The 23,126-nt window shown below is 52.3% G+C and overlaps 1 protein-coding gene across 2 annotated transcripts; it reads left to right on the top strand.

Annotated features, from left to right (window-relative positions):
- The first annotated feature begins 11,207 nt into the window (after positions 1–11,207).
- Positions 11,208–16,838, top strand: LOC133339558 (POU domain, class 4, transcription factor 1-like). 2 transcript variants are annotated; one of them, XM_061547662.1, is made up of 4 exons: positions 11,208–11,473; positions 11,803–11,919; positions 14,083–14,235; positions 14,809–16,838. In XM_061547662.1, the coding sequence occupies exons 2-4, from the start codon at positions 11,896–11,898 to the stop codon at positions 15,055–15,057; spliced, it is 426 nt and encodes a 141-aa protein (XP_061403646.1). In that variant the 5' UTR covers positions 11,208–11,473; positions 11,803–11,895; the 3' UTR covers positions 15,058–16,838. The 2 variants fall into 2 exon arrangements, with proteins under 2 accessions (XP_061403646.1, XP_061403645.1); XM_061547661.1 differs by having other exon boundaries at positions 14,074–14,235.
- The last annotated feature ends 6,288 nt before the right edge of the window (positions 16,839–23,126 follow it).

Here is a 23,126-nt window from a genome sequence, read left to right as displayed (position 1 = left end):
CACTCACACGTACACTCACACGTACACTCACTCACACGTACACTCACACGTACACTCACTCACACGTTCACTCACATGTACACTCACTCATACGTACACTCACTCACATGTACACTCACACGTACACTCACTCATACGTACACTGACTCACACGTACACTCACACGTACACTCACACGGACACTCACTCACACAGACACTCACTCACACGTACACTCACTCACACGTACACTCACACGTACACTCACTCACACGTACACTCACTCACACGTACACTCACACGTACACTCACTCACACGTACACTCACTCACACGTACACTCACACGTACACTCACTCACACGTTCACTCACACGTACACTCACTCATACGTACACTCACATGTACACGTACACTCACTCATACGTACACTGACTCACACGTACACTCACACGTACACTCACGGACACTCACTCACACGTACACTCACTCACACGTACACTCACTCACACGGACACTCACTCACACGTACACTCACTCACACGGACACTCACTCACTCACACGTACACTCACTCACACGTACACTCACTCACACGTACACTCACACGTACACTCACTCACACGTACACTCACTCATACGTACACTGACTCACACGTACACTAACACGTACACTCACACGTACACTCACTCACACGTACACTCACTCACACGTACACTCACACGGACACTCACTCACACAGACACTCACTCACACGTACACTCACACGTACACTCACTCACACGTACACTCACACGTACACTCACTCACACGTACACTCACTCACACGGACACTCACTCACTCACACGTACACTCACTCACACGTACACTCACTCACACATACACTCACACGGACACTCACTCACACAGACACTCACTCACACGTACACTCACACGTACACTCACACGTACACTCACTCACACAGACACTCACACGTACACTCACTCGTACACTCACTCACACGTACACTCACTCACACGTACACTCACACGTACACTCACTCATACGTACACTGACTCACACGTACACTCACACGGACACTCACTCACACAGACACTCACTCACACGTACACTCACACGTACACTCACTCACACATACACTCACACGTACACTCACTCACACGGACACTCACTCACTCACACGTACACTCACTCACACGTACACTCACACGTACACTCACTCACACGTACACTCACTCACACGTACACTCACTCACACGTACACTCACACGTACACTCACTCACACGTTCACTCACACGTACACTCACTCATACGTACACTCACTCACACGTACACTCACTCACACGTACACTCACACGTACGTACACTGACTCGCATGTACACTCACACGTACACTCACTCATACGTACACTGACTCACACGTACACTCACACGTACACTCACGGACACTCACTCACACAGACACTCACTCACACGGACACTCACTCACACGTACACTCACTCACACGGACACTCACTCACACGTACACTCACTCACACGTACACTCACTCACACGTACACTCACACGTACACTCACTCACACGTACACTCACTCACACGTACACTCACACGTACACTCACACGTACACTCACTCACACGTACACTCACTCACACGTACACTCACACGTACACTCACTCACACGGACACTCACTCACTCACACGTACACTCACTCACACGTACACTCACACGTACACTCACTCACACGTACACTCACTCACACGTACACTCACACGTACACTCACTCACACGTACACTCACACGTACACTCACACGTACACTCACTCACACGTACACTCACTCACACGTACACTCACACGTACACTCACTCACACAGACACTCGTACACTCACTCACTCACACGTACACTCACTCACACGTACACTCACTCACACGTACACTCACACGTACACTCACAAGCACACTCACTCACACGTACACTCACACGTACACTCACACGTACACTCACTCACACGTACACTCACTCACACGTACACTCACACGTACACTCACTCACACGTACACTCACACGTACACTCAAACGTACACTCACTCACACGTACACTCACACGTACACTCACTCACACGTACACTCACACGTACACTCACACGTACACTCACTCACACGTACACTCACACGTACACTCACTCACACGTTCACTCACACGTACACTCACTCATACGTACACTCACTCATACGTACACTCACTCACATGTACACTCACACGTACACTCACTCATACGTACACTGACTCACACGTACACTCACACGTACACTCACGGACACTCACTCACACAGACACTCACACAGACGTACACTCACTCACACGTACACTCACTCACACGTACACTCACACGTACACTCACACGTACACTCACTCACATGGACACTCACTCACACGTACACTCACTCACACGTACACTCACACGTACACTCACACGTACACTCACTCACACGGACACTCACTCACTCACACGTACACTCACTCACACGTACACTCACTCACACGTACACTCACATGTACACTCACTCACACGGACACTCACTCACTCACACACACTCACTCACACGTACACTCACTCACACGTACACTCACTCACACGTACACTCACACGTACACTCACTCACACAGACACTCGTACACTCACTCACTCTCACGTACACTCACTCACACGTACACTCACTCACACGTACACTCACACGTACACTCACACGTACACTCACTCACACGGACACTCACTCACACGTACACTCACTCACACGTACACTCACTCGCACGTACACTCACACGTACACTCACTCACACGTACACTCACTCACACGTACACTCACTCACACGTACACTCACACGTACACTCACTCACACGTACACTCACACGTACACTCACTCACACGTTCACTCACATGTACACTCACTCATACGTACACTCACTCACATGTACACTCACACGTACACTCACTCATACGTACACTGACTCACACGTACACTCACACGTACACTCACACGGACACTCACTCACACAGACACTCACTCACACGTACACTCACTCACACGTACACTCACACGTACACTCACTCACACGTACACTCACTCACACGTACACTCACACGTACACTCACTCACACGTACACTCACTCACACGTACACTCACACGTACACTCACTCACACGTTCACTCACACGTACACTCACTCATACGTACACTCACATGTACACGTACACTCACTCATACGTACACTGACTCACACGTACACTCACACGTACACTCACGGACACTCACTCACACGTACACTCACTCACACGGACACTCACTCACACGTACACTCACTCACACGGACACTCACTCACTCACACGTACACTCACTCACACGTACACTCACTCACACGTACACTCACACGTACACTCACTCACACGTACACTCACTCATACGTACACTGACTCACACGTACACTAACACGTACACTCACACGTACACTCACTCACACGTACACTCACTCACACGTACACTCACACGGACACTCACTCACACAGACACTCACTCACACGTACACTCACACGTACACTCACTCACACGTACACTCACACGTACACTCACTCACACGTACACTCACTCACACGGACACTCACTCACTCACACGTACACTCACTCACACGTACACTCACTCACACATACACTCACACGGACACTCACTCACACAGACACTCACTCACACGTACACTCACACGTACACTCACACGTACACTCACTCACACAGACACTCACACGTACACTCACTCGTACACTCACTCACACGTACACTCACTCACACGTACACTCACACGTACACTCACTCATACGTACACTGACTCACACGTACACTCACACGGACACTCACTCACACAGACACTCACTCACACGTACACTCACACGTACACTCACTCACACATACACTCACACGTACACTCACTCACACGGACACTCACTCACTCACACGTACACTCACTCACACGTACACTCACACGTACACTCACTCACACGTACACTCACTCACACGTACACTCACTCACACGTACACTCACTCACGTACACTCACACGTACACTCACTCACACGTTCACTCACACGTACACTCACTCATACGTACACTCACTCACACGTACACTCACTCACACGTACACTCACACGTACGTACACTGACTCGCATGTACACTCACACGTACACTCACTCATACGTACACTGACTCACACGTACACTCACACGTACACTCACGGACACTCACTCACACAGACACTCACTCACACGGACACTCACTCACACGTACACTCACTCACACGGACACTCACTCACACGTACACTCACTCACACGTACACTCACTCACACGTACACTCACACGTACACTCACTCACACGTACACTCACTCACACGTACACTCACACGTACACTCACACGTACACTCACTCACACGTACACTCACTCACACGTACACTCACACGTACACTCACTCACACGGACACTCACTCACTCACACGTACACTCACTCACACGTACACTCACACGTACACTCACTCACACAGACACTCACACGTACACTCACTCGTACACTCACTCACACGTACACTCACTCACACGTACACTCACACGTACACTCACTCATACGTACACTGGCTCACACGTACACTCACACGTACACTCACACGGACACTCACTCACACAGACACTCACTCACACGTACACTCACACGTACACTCACTCACACGGACACTCACTCACTCACACGTACACTCACTCACACGTACACTCACACGTACACTCACTCACACGTACACTCACACGTACACTCACTCACACGTACACTCACACGTACACTCACACGTACACTCACTCACACGTACACTCACACGTACACTCACTCACACGTTCACTCACACGTACACTCACTCATACGTACACTCACTCATACGTACACTCACTCACATGTACACTCACACGTACACTCACTCATACGTACACTGACTCACACGTACACTCACACGTACACTCACGGACACTCACTCACACAGACACTCACACAGACGTACACTCACTCACACGTACACTCACTCACACGTACACTCACACGTACACTCACACGTACACTCACTCACATGGACACTCACTCACACGTACACTCACTCACACGTACACTCACACGTACACTCACACGTACACTCACTCACACGGACACTCACTCACTCACACGTACACTCACTCACACGTACACTCACTCACACGTACACTCACATGTACACTCACTCACACGGACACTCACTCACTCACACAGACACTCACTCACACGTACACTCACTCACACGTACACTCACTCACACGTACACTCACACGTACACTCACACGTATACTCACTCACACGTACACTCACATGTACACTCACTCACACAGACACTCGTACACTCACTCACTCTCACGTACACTCACTCACACGTACACTCACTCACACGTACACTCACACGTACACTCACACGTACACTCACTCACACGGACACTCACTCACACGTACACTCACTCGCACGTACACTCACTCGCACGTACACTCACACGTACACTCACTCACACGTACACTCACTCACACGTACACTCACTCACACGTACACTCACACGTACACTCACTCACACGTACACTCACACGTACACTCACTCACACGTTCACTCACATGTACACTCACTCATACGTACACTCACTCACATGTACACTCACACGTACACTCACTCATACGTACACTGACTCACACGTACACTCACACGTACACTCACACGGACACTCACTCACACAGACACTCACTCACACGTACACTCACTCACACGTACACTCACACGTACACTCACTCACACGTACACTCACTCACACGTACACTCACACGTACACTCACTCACACGTACACTCACTCACACGTACACTCACACGTACACTCACTCACACGTTCACTCACACGTACACTCACTCATACGTACACTCACATGTACACGTACACTCACTCATACGTACACTGACTCACACGTACACTCACACGTACACTCACGGACACTCACTCACACGTACACTCACTCACACGGACACTCACTCACACGTACACTCACTCACACGGACACTCACTCACTCACACGTACACTCACTCACACGTACACTCACTCACACGTACACTCACACGTACACTCACTCACACGTACACTCACTCATACGTACACTGACTCACACGTACACTAACACGTACACTCACACGTACACTCACTCACACGTACACTCACTCACACGTACACTCACACGGACACTCACTCACACAGACACTCACTCACACGTACACTCACACGTACACTCACTCACACGTACACTCACACGTACACTCACTCACACGTACACTCACTCACACGGACACTCACTCACTCACACGTACACTCACTCACACGTACACTCACTCACACATACACTCACACGGACACTCACTCACACAGACACTCACTCACACGTACACTCACACGTACACTCACACGTACACTCACTCACACAGACACTCACACGTACACTCACTCGTACACTCACTCACACGTACACTCACTCACACGTACACTCACACGTACACTCACTCATACGTACACTGACTCACACGTACACTCACACGGACACTCACTCACACAGACACTCACTCACACGTACACTCACACGTACACTCACTCACACATACACTCACACGTACACTCACTCACACGGACACTCACTCACTCACACGTACACTCACTCACACGTACACTCACACGTACACTCACTCACACGTACACTCACTCACACGTACACTCACTCACACGTACACTCACTCACACGTACACTCACACGTACACTCACTCACACGTTCACTCACACGTACACTCACTCATACGTACACTCACTCACACGTACACTCACTCACACGTACACTCACACGTACGTACACTGACTCGCATGTACACTCACACGTACACTCACTCATACGTACACTGACTCACACGTACACTCACACGTACACTCACGGACACTCACTCACACAGACACTCACTCACACGGACACTCACTCACACGTACACTCACTCACACGGACACTCACTCACACGTACACTCACTCACACGTACACTCACTCACACGTACACTCACACGTACACTCACTCACACGTACACTCACTCACACGTACACTCACACGTACACTCACACGTACACTCACTCACACGTACACTCACTCACACGTACACTCACACGTACACTCACTCACACGGACACTCACTCACTCACACGTACACTCACTCACACGTACACTCACACGTACACTCACTCACACAGACACTCACACGTACACTCACTCGTACACTCACTCACACGTACACTCACTCACACGTACACTCACACGTACACTCACTCATACGTACACTGGCTCACACGTACACTCACACGTACACTCACACGGACACTCACTCACACAGACACTCACTCACACGTACACTCACACGTACACTCACTCACACGGACACTCACTCACTCACACGTACACTCACTCACACGTACACTCACACGTACACTCACTCACACAGAAACTCACTCACACGTACACTGACTCACATGTACACTCACACGGACACTCACTCACACAGACACTCACTCACACGTACACTCACACGTACACTCACACGTACACTCACTCACACGGACACTCACTCACTCACACGTACACTCACTCACACGTACACTCACACGTACACTCACTCACACGTACACTCACACGTACACTCACTCACACAGACACTCACACGTACACTCACACGTACACTCACTCACACAGACACTCACTCACACGTACACTCACACGTACACTCACTCACACGTACACTCACTCACACAGACACTCACTCACACGTACACTCACTCACACGTACACTCACACGTACACTCACACGTACACTCACTCACACAGACACTCACTCACACGTACACTCACTCACACGTACACTCACACGTACACTCACACGTACACTCACTCACACAGACACTCACTCACACGTACACTCACTCACACGTACATTCACACGTACACTCACACGGACACTCACTCACACGTACACTCACACGTACACTCACTCACACGTACACTCACTCACACGTACACTCACTCACACGTACACTCACTCACACGGACACTCACTCACACAGACACTCACTCACACGTACACTCACTCACACGGACACTCACTCACACGTACACTCACTCACACGTACACTCACACGTACACTCACTCACACGCACACTCACACGTACACTCACTCACACGTACACTCACACGTACACTCACACGTACACTCACACGTACACTCACTCACACAGACACTCACTCACACGTACACTCACTCACACGTACACTCACACGGACACTCACTCACACAGACACTCACTCACACGTACACTCACACGTACACTCACTCACACGTACACTCACACGTACACTCACTCACACGTACACTCACTCACACGGACACTCACTCACTCACACGTACACTCACTCACACGTACACTCACTCACACATACACTCACACGGACACTCACTCACACAGACACTCACTCACACGTACACTCACACGTACACTCACACGTACACTCACTCACACAGACACTCACACGTACACTCACTCGTACACTCACTCACACGTACACTCACTCACACGTACACTCACACGTACACTCACTCATACGTACACTGACTCACACGTACACTCACACGGACACTCACTCACACAGACACTCACTCACACGTACACTCACACGTACACTCACTCACACATACACTCACACGTACACTCACTCACACGGACACTCACTCACTCACACGTACACTCACTCACACGTACACTCACACGTACACTCACTCACACGTACACTCACTCACACGTACACTCACTCACACGTACACTCACTCACACGTACACTCACACGTACACTCACTCACACGTTCACTCACACGTACACTCACTCATACGTACACTCACTCACACGTTCACTCACTCACACGTACACTCACACGTACGTACACTGACTCGCATGTACACTCACACGTACACTCACTCATACGTACACTGACTCACACGTACACTCACACGTACACTCACGGACACTCACTCACACAGACACTCACTCACACGGACACTCACTCACACGTACACTCACTCACACGGACACTCACTCACACGTACACTCACTCACACGTACACTCACTCACACGTACACTCACACGTACACTCACTCACACGTACACTCACTCACACGTACACTCACACGTACACTCACACGTACACTCACTCACACGTACACTCACTCACACGTACACTCACACGTACACTCACTCACACGGACACTCACTCACTCACACGTACACTCACTCACACGTACACTCACACGTACACTCACTCACACAGACACTCACACGTACACTCACTCGTACACTCACTCACACGTACACTCACTCACACGTACACTCACACGTACACTCACTCATACGTACACTGGCTCACACGTACACTCACACGTACACTCACACGGACACTCACTCACACAGACACTCACTCACACGTACACTCACACGTACACTCACTCACACGGACACTCACTCACTCACACGTACACTCACTCACACGTACACTCACACGTACACTCACTCACACAGAAACTCACTCACACGTACACTGACTCACATGTACACTCACACGGACACTCACTCACACAGACACTCACTCACACGTACACTCACACGTACACTCACACGTACACTCACTCACACGGACACTCACTCACTCACACGTACACTCACTCACACGTACACTCACACGTACACTCACTCACACGTACACTCACACGTACACTCACTCACACAGACACTCACACGTACACTCACACGTACACTCACTCACACAGACACTCACTCACACGTACACTCACACGTACACTCACTCACACAGACACTCACTCACACGTACACTCACTCACACGTACACTCACACGTACACTCACACGTACACTCACTCACACAGACACTCACTCACACGTACACTCACTCACACGTACACTCACACGTACACTCACACGTACACTCACTCACACAGACACTCACTCACACGTACACTCACTCACACGTACATTCACACGTACACTCACACGGACACTCACTCACACGTACACTCACACGTACACTCACTCACACGTACACTCACTCACACGTACACTCACTCACACGTACACTCACTCACACGGACACTCACTCACACAGACACTCACTCACACGTACACTCACTCACACGGACACTCACTCACACGTACACTCACTCACACGTACACTCACACGTACACTCACTCACACGCACACTCACACGTACACTCACTCACACGTACACTCACACGTACACTCACACGTACACTCACTCACACAGACACTCACTCACACGTACACTCACTCACACGTACACTCACACGTACACTCACACATACACTCACTCACACAGACACTCACTCACACGTACACTCACACGTACACTCACACGTACACTCACTCACACGTACACTCACTCACATGTACACTCACACGTACACTCACTCACACGTACACTCACTCACACGTACACTGACTCACACGTACACTCACTCACACGGACACTCACACAGACACTCACTCACACGTACACTCACTCACACGGACACTCACTCACACGTACACTCACTCACACGTACACTCACACGTACACTCACTCACACGCACACTCACTCACACGTACACTCACTCACACGGACACTCACTCACACGTACACTCACTCACACGTACACTCACTCACACGTACACTCACTCACACGTACACTCACTCACACGTACACTCACACGTACACTCACTCAGACACTCACTCACACGTACACTCACTCACTCACACGTACACTCACTCACACGTACACTCACTCACACGTACACTCACTCACACGTACACTCCACATGCAGCGTCCCCCGACTCCTCCATTGAGCTCATGCCCTCCAAGGTGCGGGAGGTGCTGGTGGATGAGGAGGTGGAGGTGGTAGGGGTGGTGGTTGTGGAGGTGGTGGTGGTGGTGGTGGTGGAGGTGGTTGTGGTGGAGGTAGTAGGGACGGTGGTGGTGGTGGAGGTGGTTGTAGTGGAGGTGGTGGTTGTAGTGGAGGTAGTAGGGACGGTGGTGGAGGCAGTTGTAGTGGTGGTGGTGGTGGCGACTAGCAGCACTTGCCCCTACACCGTTAGAGGCTACACGGCGGGGTGGGCGCGTGACCTCCGCCTTTTGTTCGCGACGCAGCTGAAGTCGTTCGCGGCCAAGCCGGTGGTGGACACGGACTCGCTGCCGCAGCTAAAGAGCGGCGGGCGACGGAGCAAGATTATTGCGCCCTACAGGGTGACCGCACGTACACGCACGTACACTCACGTACAGTCGCGCACGCGCACACGTGTACACGTACAGTCACGCACGCACGCGCACACGGGTACACGCGCGTACAGTCACGCACGTACATACGTACGTACGCGCGTAACACATACGTACACACTCACGCACGCGCGTGCACTGCTACTATTACTAAACGTGTTGTGGTGGTGGTGGTGGTGTCTCTGTGCTGTGCAGTGTCGCTGTAACGGACGCTGTGATACGCGGCATTGTGGCTACTACTACTGCTACTACTGCTGCTACTAAGCGTGTGGTGGTGGTGGTGTCTCTGTGCTGTGCAGTGTCGCTGTAAAGAACACTGTGAAACGCTGCGTTGTGGCTGCAAACGTGCAGGAGTGGCGTGCTCTCGCCAACGCTGCTGCTGTGACCACCACATGTGCAGAAACCGCAGCCACGCGGTGAGGCCAGTGCAGCTGCAGGTGCAGCTGGGGGTGCAGCTGGTTGATGCGGGTGCAGCTGCGAGTGCTGTGGGTGTTGTGGGGGGTAGCGGAAGCAGTAGCAAACGAGGGTTTGGTGGTAGTGATAGGGGTTGTGGTAGTGATAGGGGTTGTGGTAGTGATAGGGGTTGTGGTAGTGATAGGGGTTGTGGTAGTGATAGGGGTTGTGGTAGTGGTAGGGGTTGTGGTAGTGGTAGGGGTTGTGGTGGTGATAGGGGTTGTGGTAGTGGTAGGGGTTGTGGTAGTGATAGGGGTTGTGGTAGTGGTAGGGGTTGTGGTGGTGATAGGGGTTGTGGTGGTGATAGGGGTTGTGGTGGTGATAGGGGTTGTGGTGGTGATAGGGGTTGTGGTAGTGGTAGGGGTTGTGGTAGTGGTAGGGGTTGTGGTAGTGATAGGGGTTGTGGTAGTGGTAGGGGTTGTGGTGGTGATAGGGGTTGTGGTGGTGATCGGGGTTGTGGTAGTGATAGGGGTTGTGGTGGTGATAGGGGTTGTGGTGGTGATAGGGGTTGTGGTAGTTATAGGGGTTGTGGTGGTGATAGGGGTTGTGGTAGTGGTAGGGGTTGTGGTAGTGATAGGGGTTGTGGTAGTGGTAGGGGTTGTGGTAGTGATAGGGGTTGTGGTAGTGGTAGGGGTTGTGGTGGTGATAGGGGTTGTGGTGGTGATAGGGGTTGTGGTGGTGATAGGGGTTGTGGTGGTGATAGGGGTTGTGGTAGTGGTAGGGGTTGTGGTAGTGGTAGGGGTTGTGGTAGTGATAGGGGTTGTGGTAGTGGTAGGGGTTGTGGTGGTGATAGGGGTTGTGGTGGTGATAGGGGTTGTGGTGGTGATAGGGGTTGTGGTAGTGGTAGGGGTTGTGGTAGTGGTAGGGGTTGTGGTAGTGATAGGGGGGGTAGTGGTAGGGGTTGTGGTGGTGATGGGGGGGGGTAGTGGTAGGGGTTGTGGTGGTGATAGGGGTTGTGGTAGTGGTAGGGGTTGTGGTGGTGATAGGGGTTGTGGTAGTGGTAGGGGTTGTGGTGGTGATAGGGGTTGTGGTAGTAGTAGGGGTTGTGGTGGTGATAGGGGTTGTGGTGGTGATAGGGGGGGTAGTGGTAGGGGTTGTGGTGGTGATGGGGGGGGGGTAGTGGTAGGGGTTGTGGTGGTGATAGGGGTGGTCGTAGCTGGAGGGGGTTAGTGAGTAGCAACAGGATGATGATGATGGTGATGATGGTGATGATGATGGTGATGATGATGGTGATGATGATGGTGATGATGATGGTGATGATGGTGATGATGATGGTGATGATGATGGTGATGATGGTGATGATGGTGATGATGATGATGGTGATGATGGTGGTGATGATGATGATGGTGGTGATGATGATGATGATGGTGGTGATGATGGTGGTGATGATGGTGGTGATGATGGTGGTGATGATGATGATGGTGATGATGATGGTGATGATGATGGTGATGATGTCGATGATGGTGATGATGATGGTGATGATAATGGTGGTGATGATGGTGGTGATGATGATGATGATGGTGGTGATGATGGTGGTGATGGTGATGATGGTGATGGTGATGATGGTGATGATGATGGTGGTGATGATGATGATGATGGTGATGATGATGGTGATGATGATGGTGATGATGATGGTGATGATGTCGATGATGGTGATGATGATGGTGATGATAATGGTGATGATGATGGTGATGATGATGGTGGTGATGATGATGATGATGGTGGTGATGATGGTGGTGATGATGGTGGTGATGATGGTGGTGATGATGATGATGGTGATGATGATGGTGATGATGATGGTGATGATGATGGTGATGATGTCGATGGTGATGATGATAATGGTGATGATGATGGTGATGATGATGATGGTGATGATGTCGATGGTGATGATGATAATGGTGATGATGATGGTGATGCTGGGCTAGGGGAGAAGATGGGTGGGGGTTGTTTTAAGGGGGTGGGAACTGAAGCTGCTGCTTGCGGGGCAACACAAACACCCCTCGACTGCGGTGAGTTTCACCACGGCGAGTTCACCGCGGTGAACCTGTCGCGGTGAAACTCTTTGCGGTGAAACTCTTCGCGGTTAAACTCTCCGCGGTGAATCTGAACCCACACCGTCTGCCCAGGGAGTCAAGGTGGCGTCGGAGAAGCTGGAGTCCTCCTTGTTGGACGACTCCCTCAAGAGGGACGACTCCCTCAAGAGGGACGAGCCCAGCGGAGTCGCCCGCCCTCCGGGGGAGTCGTTCTTCATGCTGCCCGACGTCGCTCCATCTCCGCAGGTGCGACCTGGTCGTCGATGATGACGACGCTGCTGCTGCTGCTGCTACTACTACTGCAGCTGCAGCAGCTGCTGCTGCTGCTGCAGCAACAGCCACCGGCGCTATCGTCACTGCCATCATCACCAGGTATCGTCACCAGCTATCACCACCGCCTCTTATCATCACCGCCATCATCACCACCGCCACCCTTACCATTATCTCCCACCCTCACCACCACCTCCCCACGCTCTCCCCACGCTCACCACCCTCACCACCACCCTCACCACCACCCCCCTCACCACCACCCTCACCCTCACCACCTCCCTCACCACCTCCCTCACCACCACCCTCACCACCACCCTCGCCCACCCTCACCACCACCCTCACCACCCTCCCCACCCTCACCATTGTCTCCCACCCTCGCCCACCCTCACCACCACCCTCACCACCACCCTCACCACCACCCTCACCACCCTCACCACTCTCCCCACCACCCTCACCCACCACCATCACCACCACCCACCACCACCACCCTCACCACCCTCATCACCACCACCCCCACCACCCTCGCCACCTCCCCACGCTCTCCCACAGGTGCTCAAGGAGTTGGGTGGCACTGGGCTGCTGTCTGCGCTGTCGGACCCCTCTCTGCTCACCAACGCCAGCACCCCCGTTCAAGAGCCACGCGCCAGCGGAGGCAGCACCAGCGGTCGCACCAGCGGAGGTGGTGGTACCAGCGGTGGTGGTGGTGATGATGATGGTGGTGGTGGTGGTGCTGCTTCTGGAGCTGGGTCACTCGGGGCTCATGGCCGCCTGCTCGCCCGTGCCGCCCATGTAACGTAGTCGCGGCGACGGCGGCGTCTCACACCTTGTTGTTGTGTGTGTTGTTGTGTGTTGGTGTGTTGTTGTGCTTCCTCCGACGAGCGCGGTTTGGCTTGCTGCGTTACGGCGGTGCGAAAGCCGTTCCACGCGTACACACACCAACAACTACCTACACAACAACAACTACCTACACAACAACAACAACAACTACGCACACACCAACAACTACCTACACAACAACAACTACCTACACACCAACAACTACCTACACACCAACAACTACGTACACACCAACAACTACCTACACAACAACAACTACCTACACAACAACAACAACAACTACGTACACACCAACAACTACCTACACAACAACTACCTACACAACAACAACAACAACTACGTACACAACAACAACTACGTACACAACAACTACGTACACACACCAACAACTACGTACACACCAACAACTACGTCAACAACAACATCCGCCGTTCACCACTAAGTGGCAGTGACAGCGCTTGTGCCAGGCTAGGTGCACGTTGAGGCCACCACGTGAAGTGTCAAACGCCCCCCGCCGGCAGGAGGTCACGTGGCAGACCCAGCTGGTGCCACGTGTCGACTAAGATGACTGGCCGATGCACCACCTGTGCCAGGCTAGGTACAGGAGGTCACGGGGCAGACCCAGCTGGTGCCACGGGTCGACTGACCGAGACGACTGCCCGATGCACCAGCTGTGCCTCCCACTGTGCCAGGCTAGGTGCACGCAAAAGACAAAAATCCCCCGTATAGCCTGAACAGGCTGTCAGGGCAAATGCTTGCTGCTGCTGCTTAGTTGAGTTGGCTCTGCAAGCGTGCGGTGGTGGCGGTGGCGGTGGCGGTAAACGTCGCACTGTGTGTGTGTGTGGCAAGCCCGTTGTCCGTGAGCTTTTGTCGGAGGGGAAAAATGTTTAGCTGCCAGAGTGTGTCACGCCGTGTCCGTCTTTCTCGCTGTCTCTCTTGTTGTTTTTCTCGCTCTGTCTTTGTCTGTCTCTCTGTCTGTGTGTGTCTCTGTGTGTGTGTGTCTGTCTCAATGTGTGTGTGTGTTTGTATGTCCGTCGACTCGATGGTTGCGTGGTGATGATGGATGCACTGAGTCGGTTCGGATGGATTTAGAGTTCCACGGTTCAGCCACGCGTGACGAATTAGCAGCAGGCAAGATTGTCCGGGTGTGTAGTGTGTGTGTGTGGTGTGTGTGTGTGTGTCCAGTGTGTGTGTGTGTGTCCAGTGTGCTGTGTCATGTGTGTGGTGCGTTGTGTGTGTGTGCAGTGTGCTGTGTGTGTGTGGTGTGTGGTGTGGTGCGGTGTGTGTGGTGCGTTGTGTGTGTGTGTGGTGCGTTGTGTGTGTGTGTGGTGCGTTGTGTGTGTGTCCAGTGTGCTGTGTGTGTGTGTGTCCAGTGTGCTGTGTGTGTGTCCTGTGTGTGTGTGGTGCGTGGTGTGGTGTGTGTGGTGCGTTGTGTGTGTGTGTGGTGTGTTGTGTGGTGCGTTGTGTGTGTGTCTCTTCAATGATGTGTAATGTGTGAGTATGAATGTACCTATTGTCATTTTAACACAGACGCTTTCGCTACCAATGTCATCCGTAATTGAGGTTGTGTTTTTTTGGGGTGGGGGGGGGTGTGGGGTCTTAGATCGTGTAAGTATATGAATGTGTCGTTAAACCCGCCACCACCCGACACAGCCACCTAGTGAACGTGAGTGTCGTGTGAATAGCACGGGGCCGGTTCGTCACGATCACAGCACACAGCCTAGTGTAGTGTATAGTGTAGTGTATAGTGTAGTGTATAGTGTTGTATACTAGTACAGCACTAGTGTGTAGTGTATAGTGTAGTATACTAGTACAACACTAGTGTATAGTGTAGTATACTAGTACAGCACTACACCGCCTGTGTTGGAGATGTAGTGCTGTACTAGTATACATTATACACTACACACTAGTGCTGTACTAGTATACTACACTATACACTACACTATACACTAGTGCTGTACTAGTATACTACACTATACACTACACTATACACTAGTGCTGTACTAGTATACTACACTATACACTACACTATACACTAGTACACTACAAGCCACAACATTTGCCGTGGCGTCTCCCCAGTTGCTGTACTAGTGACGAATTGACACGTTTTGTTCGTGACAACCCAGACTCTAGCTGGCTGTGTCGGGTGGTGGCGGGTTTAACAACACAACATTTATATTTTCACTCGATCTAACCCAACACACAAACCCTCTGTTATGGACCCGTTATCGTGATTGTAGAATAAAAAAATTTATAAGGTTTTTCGGTTGTCTTTCTTCTTGGTTCTTTCGGTAAAGTCACGTAGAAGGGAAGTAATAAAATAATAAAAATAAAACATAATAAAACAATTCTCACGACGTTTCGGCCACAACGCAAGCAGCCGTCCTCAGGCGAAGAATGAAGCACCACCAAGCTTGGAGCGTATATTTAAGCTGGGCTAGAGGGGGGGAGGTGGGAAGAAGAGCGCCTAAACAAAATAATTTGCATATCAAGAGGAATTCAGCATATGGAAAATGCGTAGGAGGTGGGCGGGAGGGGGGTTCCAAATCAATACTATGCCCGTGCATTATGCAGGATTAGCAGCATCAAGGGGGGGGGGGGGGAGGGGGTAGCATTAACAAAGGAAAGGAATGTTAATAGTATGTAGCTGCAGTTACTAAACAACCACGTAAAAAACTAAAGTATAAACTGCATAACAAACTAAAGTATAAACTACATAGCATCATCAGTATACTTACTATACTCTACAATAAGTTGAGTTACTAACAGTAAGTAATACATAAAAAATGTTCTACGTTGTAAAAAATTATATAATATGCTTCCATCTAAACTTTATTCTCTTACATCACACGCGTCTATACCGTACTATATACTGCCATAGGCAAACTCAACATTAAATTACATACTGTATTGCTATAAACCACCTTATACATTTTAATATAACACTATGTATTATTCTACCCACCCTAATGTGTATCAAAATGGTTTATTACGTCCTTCCAGTGATTGCTAAGCCAGAATCCATCTTCTCGGTTAAAATTGTCTCTGTGTTTGTATATGTGGATCGCCTCATGAACGAATCTCTCATGATAGCCAGATGGCTTGCAGAGAACCTCTGTCTTGGAGAAGTCAATGTCATGTGAGCCCACTGAGTTGTAACAGTGATCTGCCACGGCTGAGGTGTTTGTCCTACCGTGTTTCAGGTCAGCTTTATGTTCACGGATGCGGTCCGAGACATGTCGTTTGGTTTCCCCAATGTAACTGCTACCACAGAGGAAACTTAGTTTGTAGACACCAGGGTACTGTATGTCTGGAACCACATCTTTTACAAACCCCTGCAGTCACGAAAGCTTTAAATCGAAAGTTTTTCGGTTGATTGAAATTTTATTAGAGAGCTGTGGATGAAGGAGAGAGCTGTGGATGAAGGAGAGAGCTGTGGATGAAGGAGAGAGCTGTGGTTGAAGGAGAGAGCTGTGGTTGAAGGAGAGAGCTGTGGATGAAGGAGGGAGCTGTGGATGAAGGAGAGAGCTGTGGATGAAGGAGGGAGCTGTGGGTGAAGGAGGGAGCTGTGGATGAAGGAGGGAGCTGTGGGTGAAGGAGAGAGCTGTGGTTGAAGGAGAGAGCTGTGGGTGAAAGATGGAGCTGTGGATGAAGGAGGGAGCTGTGGATGAAGGAGAGAGCTGTGGATGAAGGAGAGAGCTGTGGTTGAAGGAGAGAGCTGTGGTTGAAGGAGAGAGCTGTGGATGAAGGAGGGAGCTGTGGATGAAGGAGAGAGCTGTGGATGAAGGAGGGAGCTGTGGGTGAAGGAGGGAGCTGTGGATGAAGGAGGGAGCTGTGGGTGAAGGAGAGAGCTGTGGTTGAAGGAGAGAGCTGTGGGTGAAAGATGGAGCTGTGGATGAAGGAGGGAGCTGTGGATGAAGGAGGGAGCTGTGGATGAAGGAGAGAGCTGTGGATGAAGGAGAGAGCTGTGGGTGAAAGATGGAGCTGTGGATGAAGGAGGGAGCTGTGGGTGAAAGATGGAGCTGTGGATGAAGGAGGGAGCTGTGGATGAAGGAGAGAGCTGTGGATGAAGGAGAGAGCTGTGGATGAAGGAGGGAACTGTGGATGAAGGAGAGAGCTGTGGATGAAGGAGAGAGCTGTGGATGAAGGAGAGAGCTGTGGATGAAGGAGGGAACTGTGGATGAAGGAGGGAGCTGTGGGTGAAGGAGAGAGCTGTGGATGAAGGAGAGAGCTGTGGATGAAGGAGGGAGCTGTGGGTGAAGGAGAGAGCTGTGGGTGAAGGAGAGAGCTGTGGATGAAGGAGAGAGCTGTGGATGAAGGAGAGAGCTGTGGATGAAGGAGAGAGCTGTGGATGAAGGAGGGAGCTGTGGATGAAGGAGGGAGCTGTGGATGAAGGAGAGAGCTGTGGATGAAGGAGGGAGCTGTGGATGAAGGAGAGAGCTGTGGATGAAGGAGAGAGCTGTGGGTGAAAGATGGAGCTGTGGATGAAGGAGGGAGCTGTGGGTGAAAGATGGAGCTGTGGATGAAGGAGAGAGCTGTGGTTGAAGGAGAGAGCTGTGGTTGAAGGAGAGAGCTGTGGATGAAGGAGGGAGCTGTGGATGAAGGAGAGAGCTGTGGATGAAGGAGAGAGCTGTGGATGAAGGAGAGAGCTGTGGATGAAGGAGGGAGCTGTGGATGAAGGAGGGAGCTGTGGATGAAGGAGAGAGCTGTGGATGAAGGAGGGAGCTGTGGATGAAGGAGAGAGCTGTGGATGAAGGAGAGAGCTGTGGGTGAAGGAGAGAGCTGTGGGTGAAGGAGAGAGCTGTGGATGAAGGAGAGAGCTGTGGATGAAGGAGAGAGCTGTGGATGAAGGAGAGAGCTGTGGATGAAGGAGGGAGCTGTGGATGAAGGAGGGAGCTGTGGATGAAGGAGAGAGCTGTGGATGAAGGAGGGAGCTGTGGATGAAGAAGAGAGCTGTGGATGAAGGAGAGAGCTGTGGGTGAAAGATGGAGCTGTGGATGAAGGAGGGAGCTGTGGGTGAAAGATGGAGCTGTGGATGAAGGAGAGAGCTGTGGTTGAAGGAGAGAGCTGTGGTTGAAGGAGAGAGCTGTGGATGAAGGAGGGAGCTGTGGATGAAGGAGAGAGCTGTGGATGAAGGAGGGAGCTGTGGATGAAGGAGAGAGCTGTGGATGAAGGAGATAGCTGTGGATGAAGGAGGGAGCTGTGGATGAAAGATGGAGCTGTGGATGAAGGAGGGAGCTGTGGATGACAGAGAGAGCTGTGGTTGAAGGAGGGAGCTGTGGATGAAAGAGGGAGCTGTGGATGAAGGAGGGAGCTGTGGGTGAAGGAGAGAGCTTTGGATGAAGGATGGAGCTGTGGATGAAGGAGAGAGCTGTGGTTGAAGGAGAGAGCTGTGGATGAAGGAGGGAGCTGTGGGTGAAGGAGAGAGCTTTGGATGAAGGATGGAGCTGTGGATGAAGGAGAGAGCTGTGGTTGAAGGAGAGAGCTGTGGATGAAGGAGGGAGCTGTGGGTGAAGGAGAGAGCTTTGGATGAAGGAGGGAGCTGTGGATGAAGGAGGGAGCTGTGGATGAAGGAGGGAGCTGTGGGTGAAGGAGAGAGCTGTGGATGAAGGAGGGAGCTGTGGATGAAGGAGGGAGCTGTGGATGAAGGAGGGAGCTGTGGATGAAGGAGAGAGCTTTGGATGAAGGAGGGAGCTGTGGGTGAAGGAGAGAGCTGTGGATGAAGGAGAGAGCTGTGGGTGAAGGAGGGAGCTGTGGATGAAGGAGGCGTACCGTTCTAACGACGAACGCCGGTACCGTCGCGAACGCCGTCCGACCCGCAGTGGGGGACGGCAGAAACGCCATGCGTCGGCCTGACGGGAGCTCAATGCAGCCCTGGTCGATTAAAATACGAATCGGCATTTTGCCCAGGAAGTCCGTCCCCAGCAGGCACGGAACCGCCAGCGAGGAGGAAACAAAAATCGGGCCGGACAATTTGATATCACCGATACAAATTTGCGCTCGAATTTGTCCAATGATGCCAAGTGAGCCCCCGTTAGCAGCATAGAATGGGACGTTAACGGGCAGCAAGGGACGGCTCTGAACAGGGAGAATATTGTAAATTAGTTTCGAAATGATGGTCGCCGATGCTCCTGTATCGACCAGGACGCGCACCTCAACCCCGTCAATGTGCCCCACAACGGCTGACAACCCCCGACGATGCAGCCACAACGCGATGGGCCAACATGGACCACTGCCTGGGTTCGATATGAGTCCCCATAGTGGTGCGTGTTGGCGCGACGGTGCGCAATGTCGGCCCCCCGTTCGTTGCGGTGTGCGAATGTGTGACGGGTGTGTGCGTGGGCCAAACATGAGGGGTGCCGTGACTCGCCGGGTTATGTTGATGGAACTTGGGAGGAGGGCCGGCGTCCTGTCGAGGCGTCGTCCCCCGCTGCCGAGGAGAGCGGCACCCCGAGGCGACATGGCCCCGGATGCCGCAGTTGTAACAGCGCGGGAGCGCTGACGACGATGATGGATGGTCGAGGTGGCTCGCTCCGGCCCGCCCGTACCCCCGCTCTCTGCTGCAGTTGATGGTCGATGGCACAAACTTCCTCCGCCGGGAGGGTGGCTGCAGCCACAGCACGCCCGGCCGCTGCCTTGCTGGCCTTCTGTCGCTGCGAGAGTAGGTTGGCGTGGAGGAGCCGTGCAGCCTGGAGGGAACACATTTCTGCGTCGTCCTGTGCAACGACGGCGATGTCCAGGTCGTCCGCCAGCAGGAGGATCTTTTCCGTTACCATCGCGTCCACGCCTTCGTCGTCCATTCGTGGGAAGGCCGTCTTTGCCAGTGCCAGGAGACTCGTACGATACGCCAGGGGCGACTCCTTTGCACCCCGCTGGCGATCATAAAAGAGCTGCCTGCAGTCCGACGACGGTCCGTAGACTGCAGCCAGCAACTGCAGCACCATCTGTAGCGTGGAGCGTTTGTCCTTCGGCGCCGATGTAAGAGTGGCGAGGGCGTCGCTGTCGAGGAGCGCCGGCAGCGCGCGGAGAGCCTCGGCATCTGTCCACTGCGCCATTTCCTGGTGTGCGAGGAAGCGCCGCTGGAAGCCGCCCCAGTCGCCATCCTCGCCCACAAACTCCTTGAGTGGAGGTAGCCGTTGGTGCAGCGCAGCGGCCGCCGTGGAAGCTCGCTCACCGTTGTCCCCGTCACTCGGCTGGGCTTCGGCGCGAACGACGGATGGCATCGCCGGTCGCACCAGTGGTGATGCTCTGTCCGCCGGTGATGACGCGGCAGCCATTGTACGGCCGACGTCGGACCCGAGGTTCAGGCCGGCCACGCTCTCAGCAGCTGCTGTGGCGATGGCGGGAGATTCGAAGTCGGGCCCCGTCGAAATGGCAGGTCGTCGGCTGTCGTCGCCCCGTGGCGGTCCACCAGCCCCCAGCCGTGTGATCTGTTCCAGCGTGGCGGCAGCAGCGTACAGCAGCTCCGCCAGCCTCGCGTGAGCCAGCCTCAGTCCTTCTGTTGACGGCTCCCCTCCATCCCGATGCTGCGGTAAGGATGCATCCGGCCCCGGCTGCTCGATGCCTTCTTCAGCCGTCTCGGGCTCCACAACTGCAGCGGTGTCCTCCGCCCCCGGTACCCAGGATTTCGTACGGGATTTCGATTTCGTACGGGATTTCGTACGGGATATCGTATAGGATTTCGATTTTGTACGGGATTTCGGACTGGATTTCGTACAGGATTTCGTACGGGATTTCGGATGGAATTTCGTATTGGATTTCGGACGGGATTTCGATTTCCTACGGGATTTCGTACGGGATTTCGATTTTTTACGGGATGTTGTACGGGATTTCGATTTTGTACGGGATTTCGGACGGGATTTCGTACAGGATTTCGATTTTGTACGGGATTTCGGACTGGATTTCGTACAGGATTTCGATTTTGTACGGGATTTCGTACGGGATTTCGATTTCGTACGGGATTTCGTACGGGATTTCGATTTCCTACGGGATTTCGTACGGGATTTCGATTTTGTATGGGATGTTGTACG

Source organism: Lethenteron reissneri, unplaced genomic scaffold (genome assembly GCF_015708825.2).
Source record: "Lethenteron reissneri isolate LAM-NWPU_2019-01 unplaced genomic scaffold, ASM1570882v1 scaffold_190, whole genome shotgun sequence".
In the NCBI taxonomy this organism is placed as follows: domain Eukaryota; kingdom Metazoa; phylum Chordata; class Hyperoartia; order Petromyzontiformes; family Petromyzontidae; genus Lethenteron; species Lethenteron reissneri.
The sequence above is the reverse complement of the archived record's forward strand: the minus strand, read 5'-3'. Positions and strand labels throughout refer to the sequence as shown.

Bases quoted from the DNA above. Each gene is read 5' to 3' on its own strand.
- LOC133339558 (XM_061547661.1), top strand. From the start codon at position 11,896: ATGTGCAGAAACCGCAGCCACGCG. The intron at 11,920-14,073 runs GTGAGGCCAGTG...GAACCCACACCG, and splicing joins GCAGAAACCGCAGCCACGCG to TCTGCCCAGGGAGTCAAGGT. The intron at 14,236-14,808 runs GTGCGACCTGGT...GCTCTCCCACAG, and splicing joins ACGTCGCTCCATCTCCGCAG to GTGCTCAAGGAGTTGGGTGG.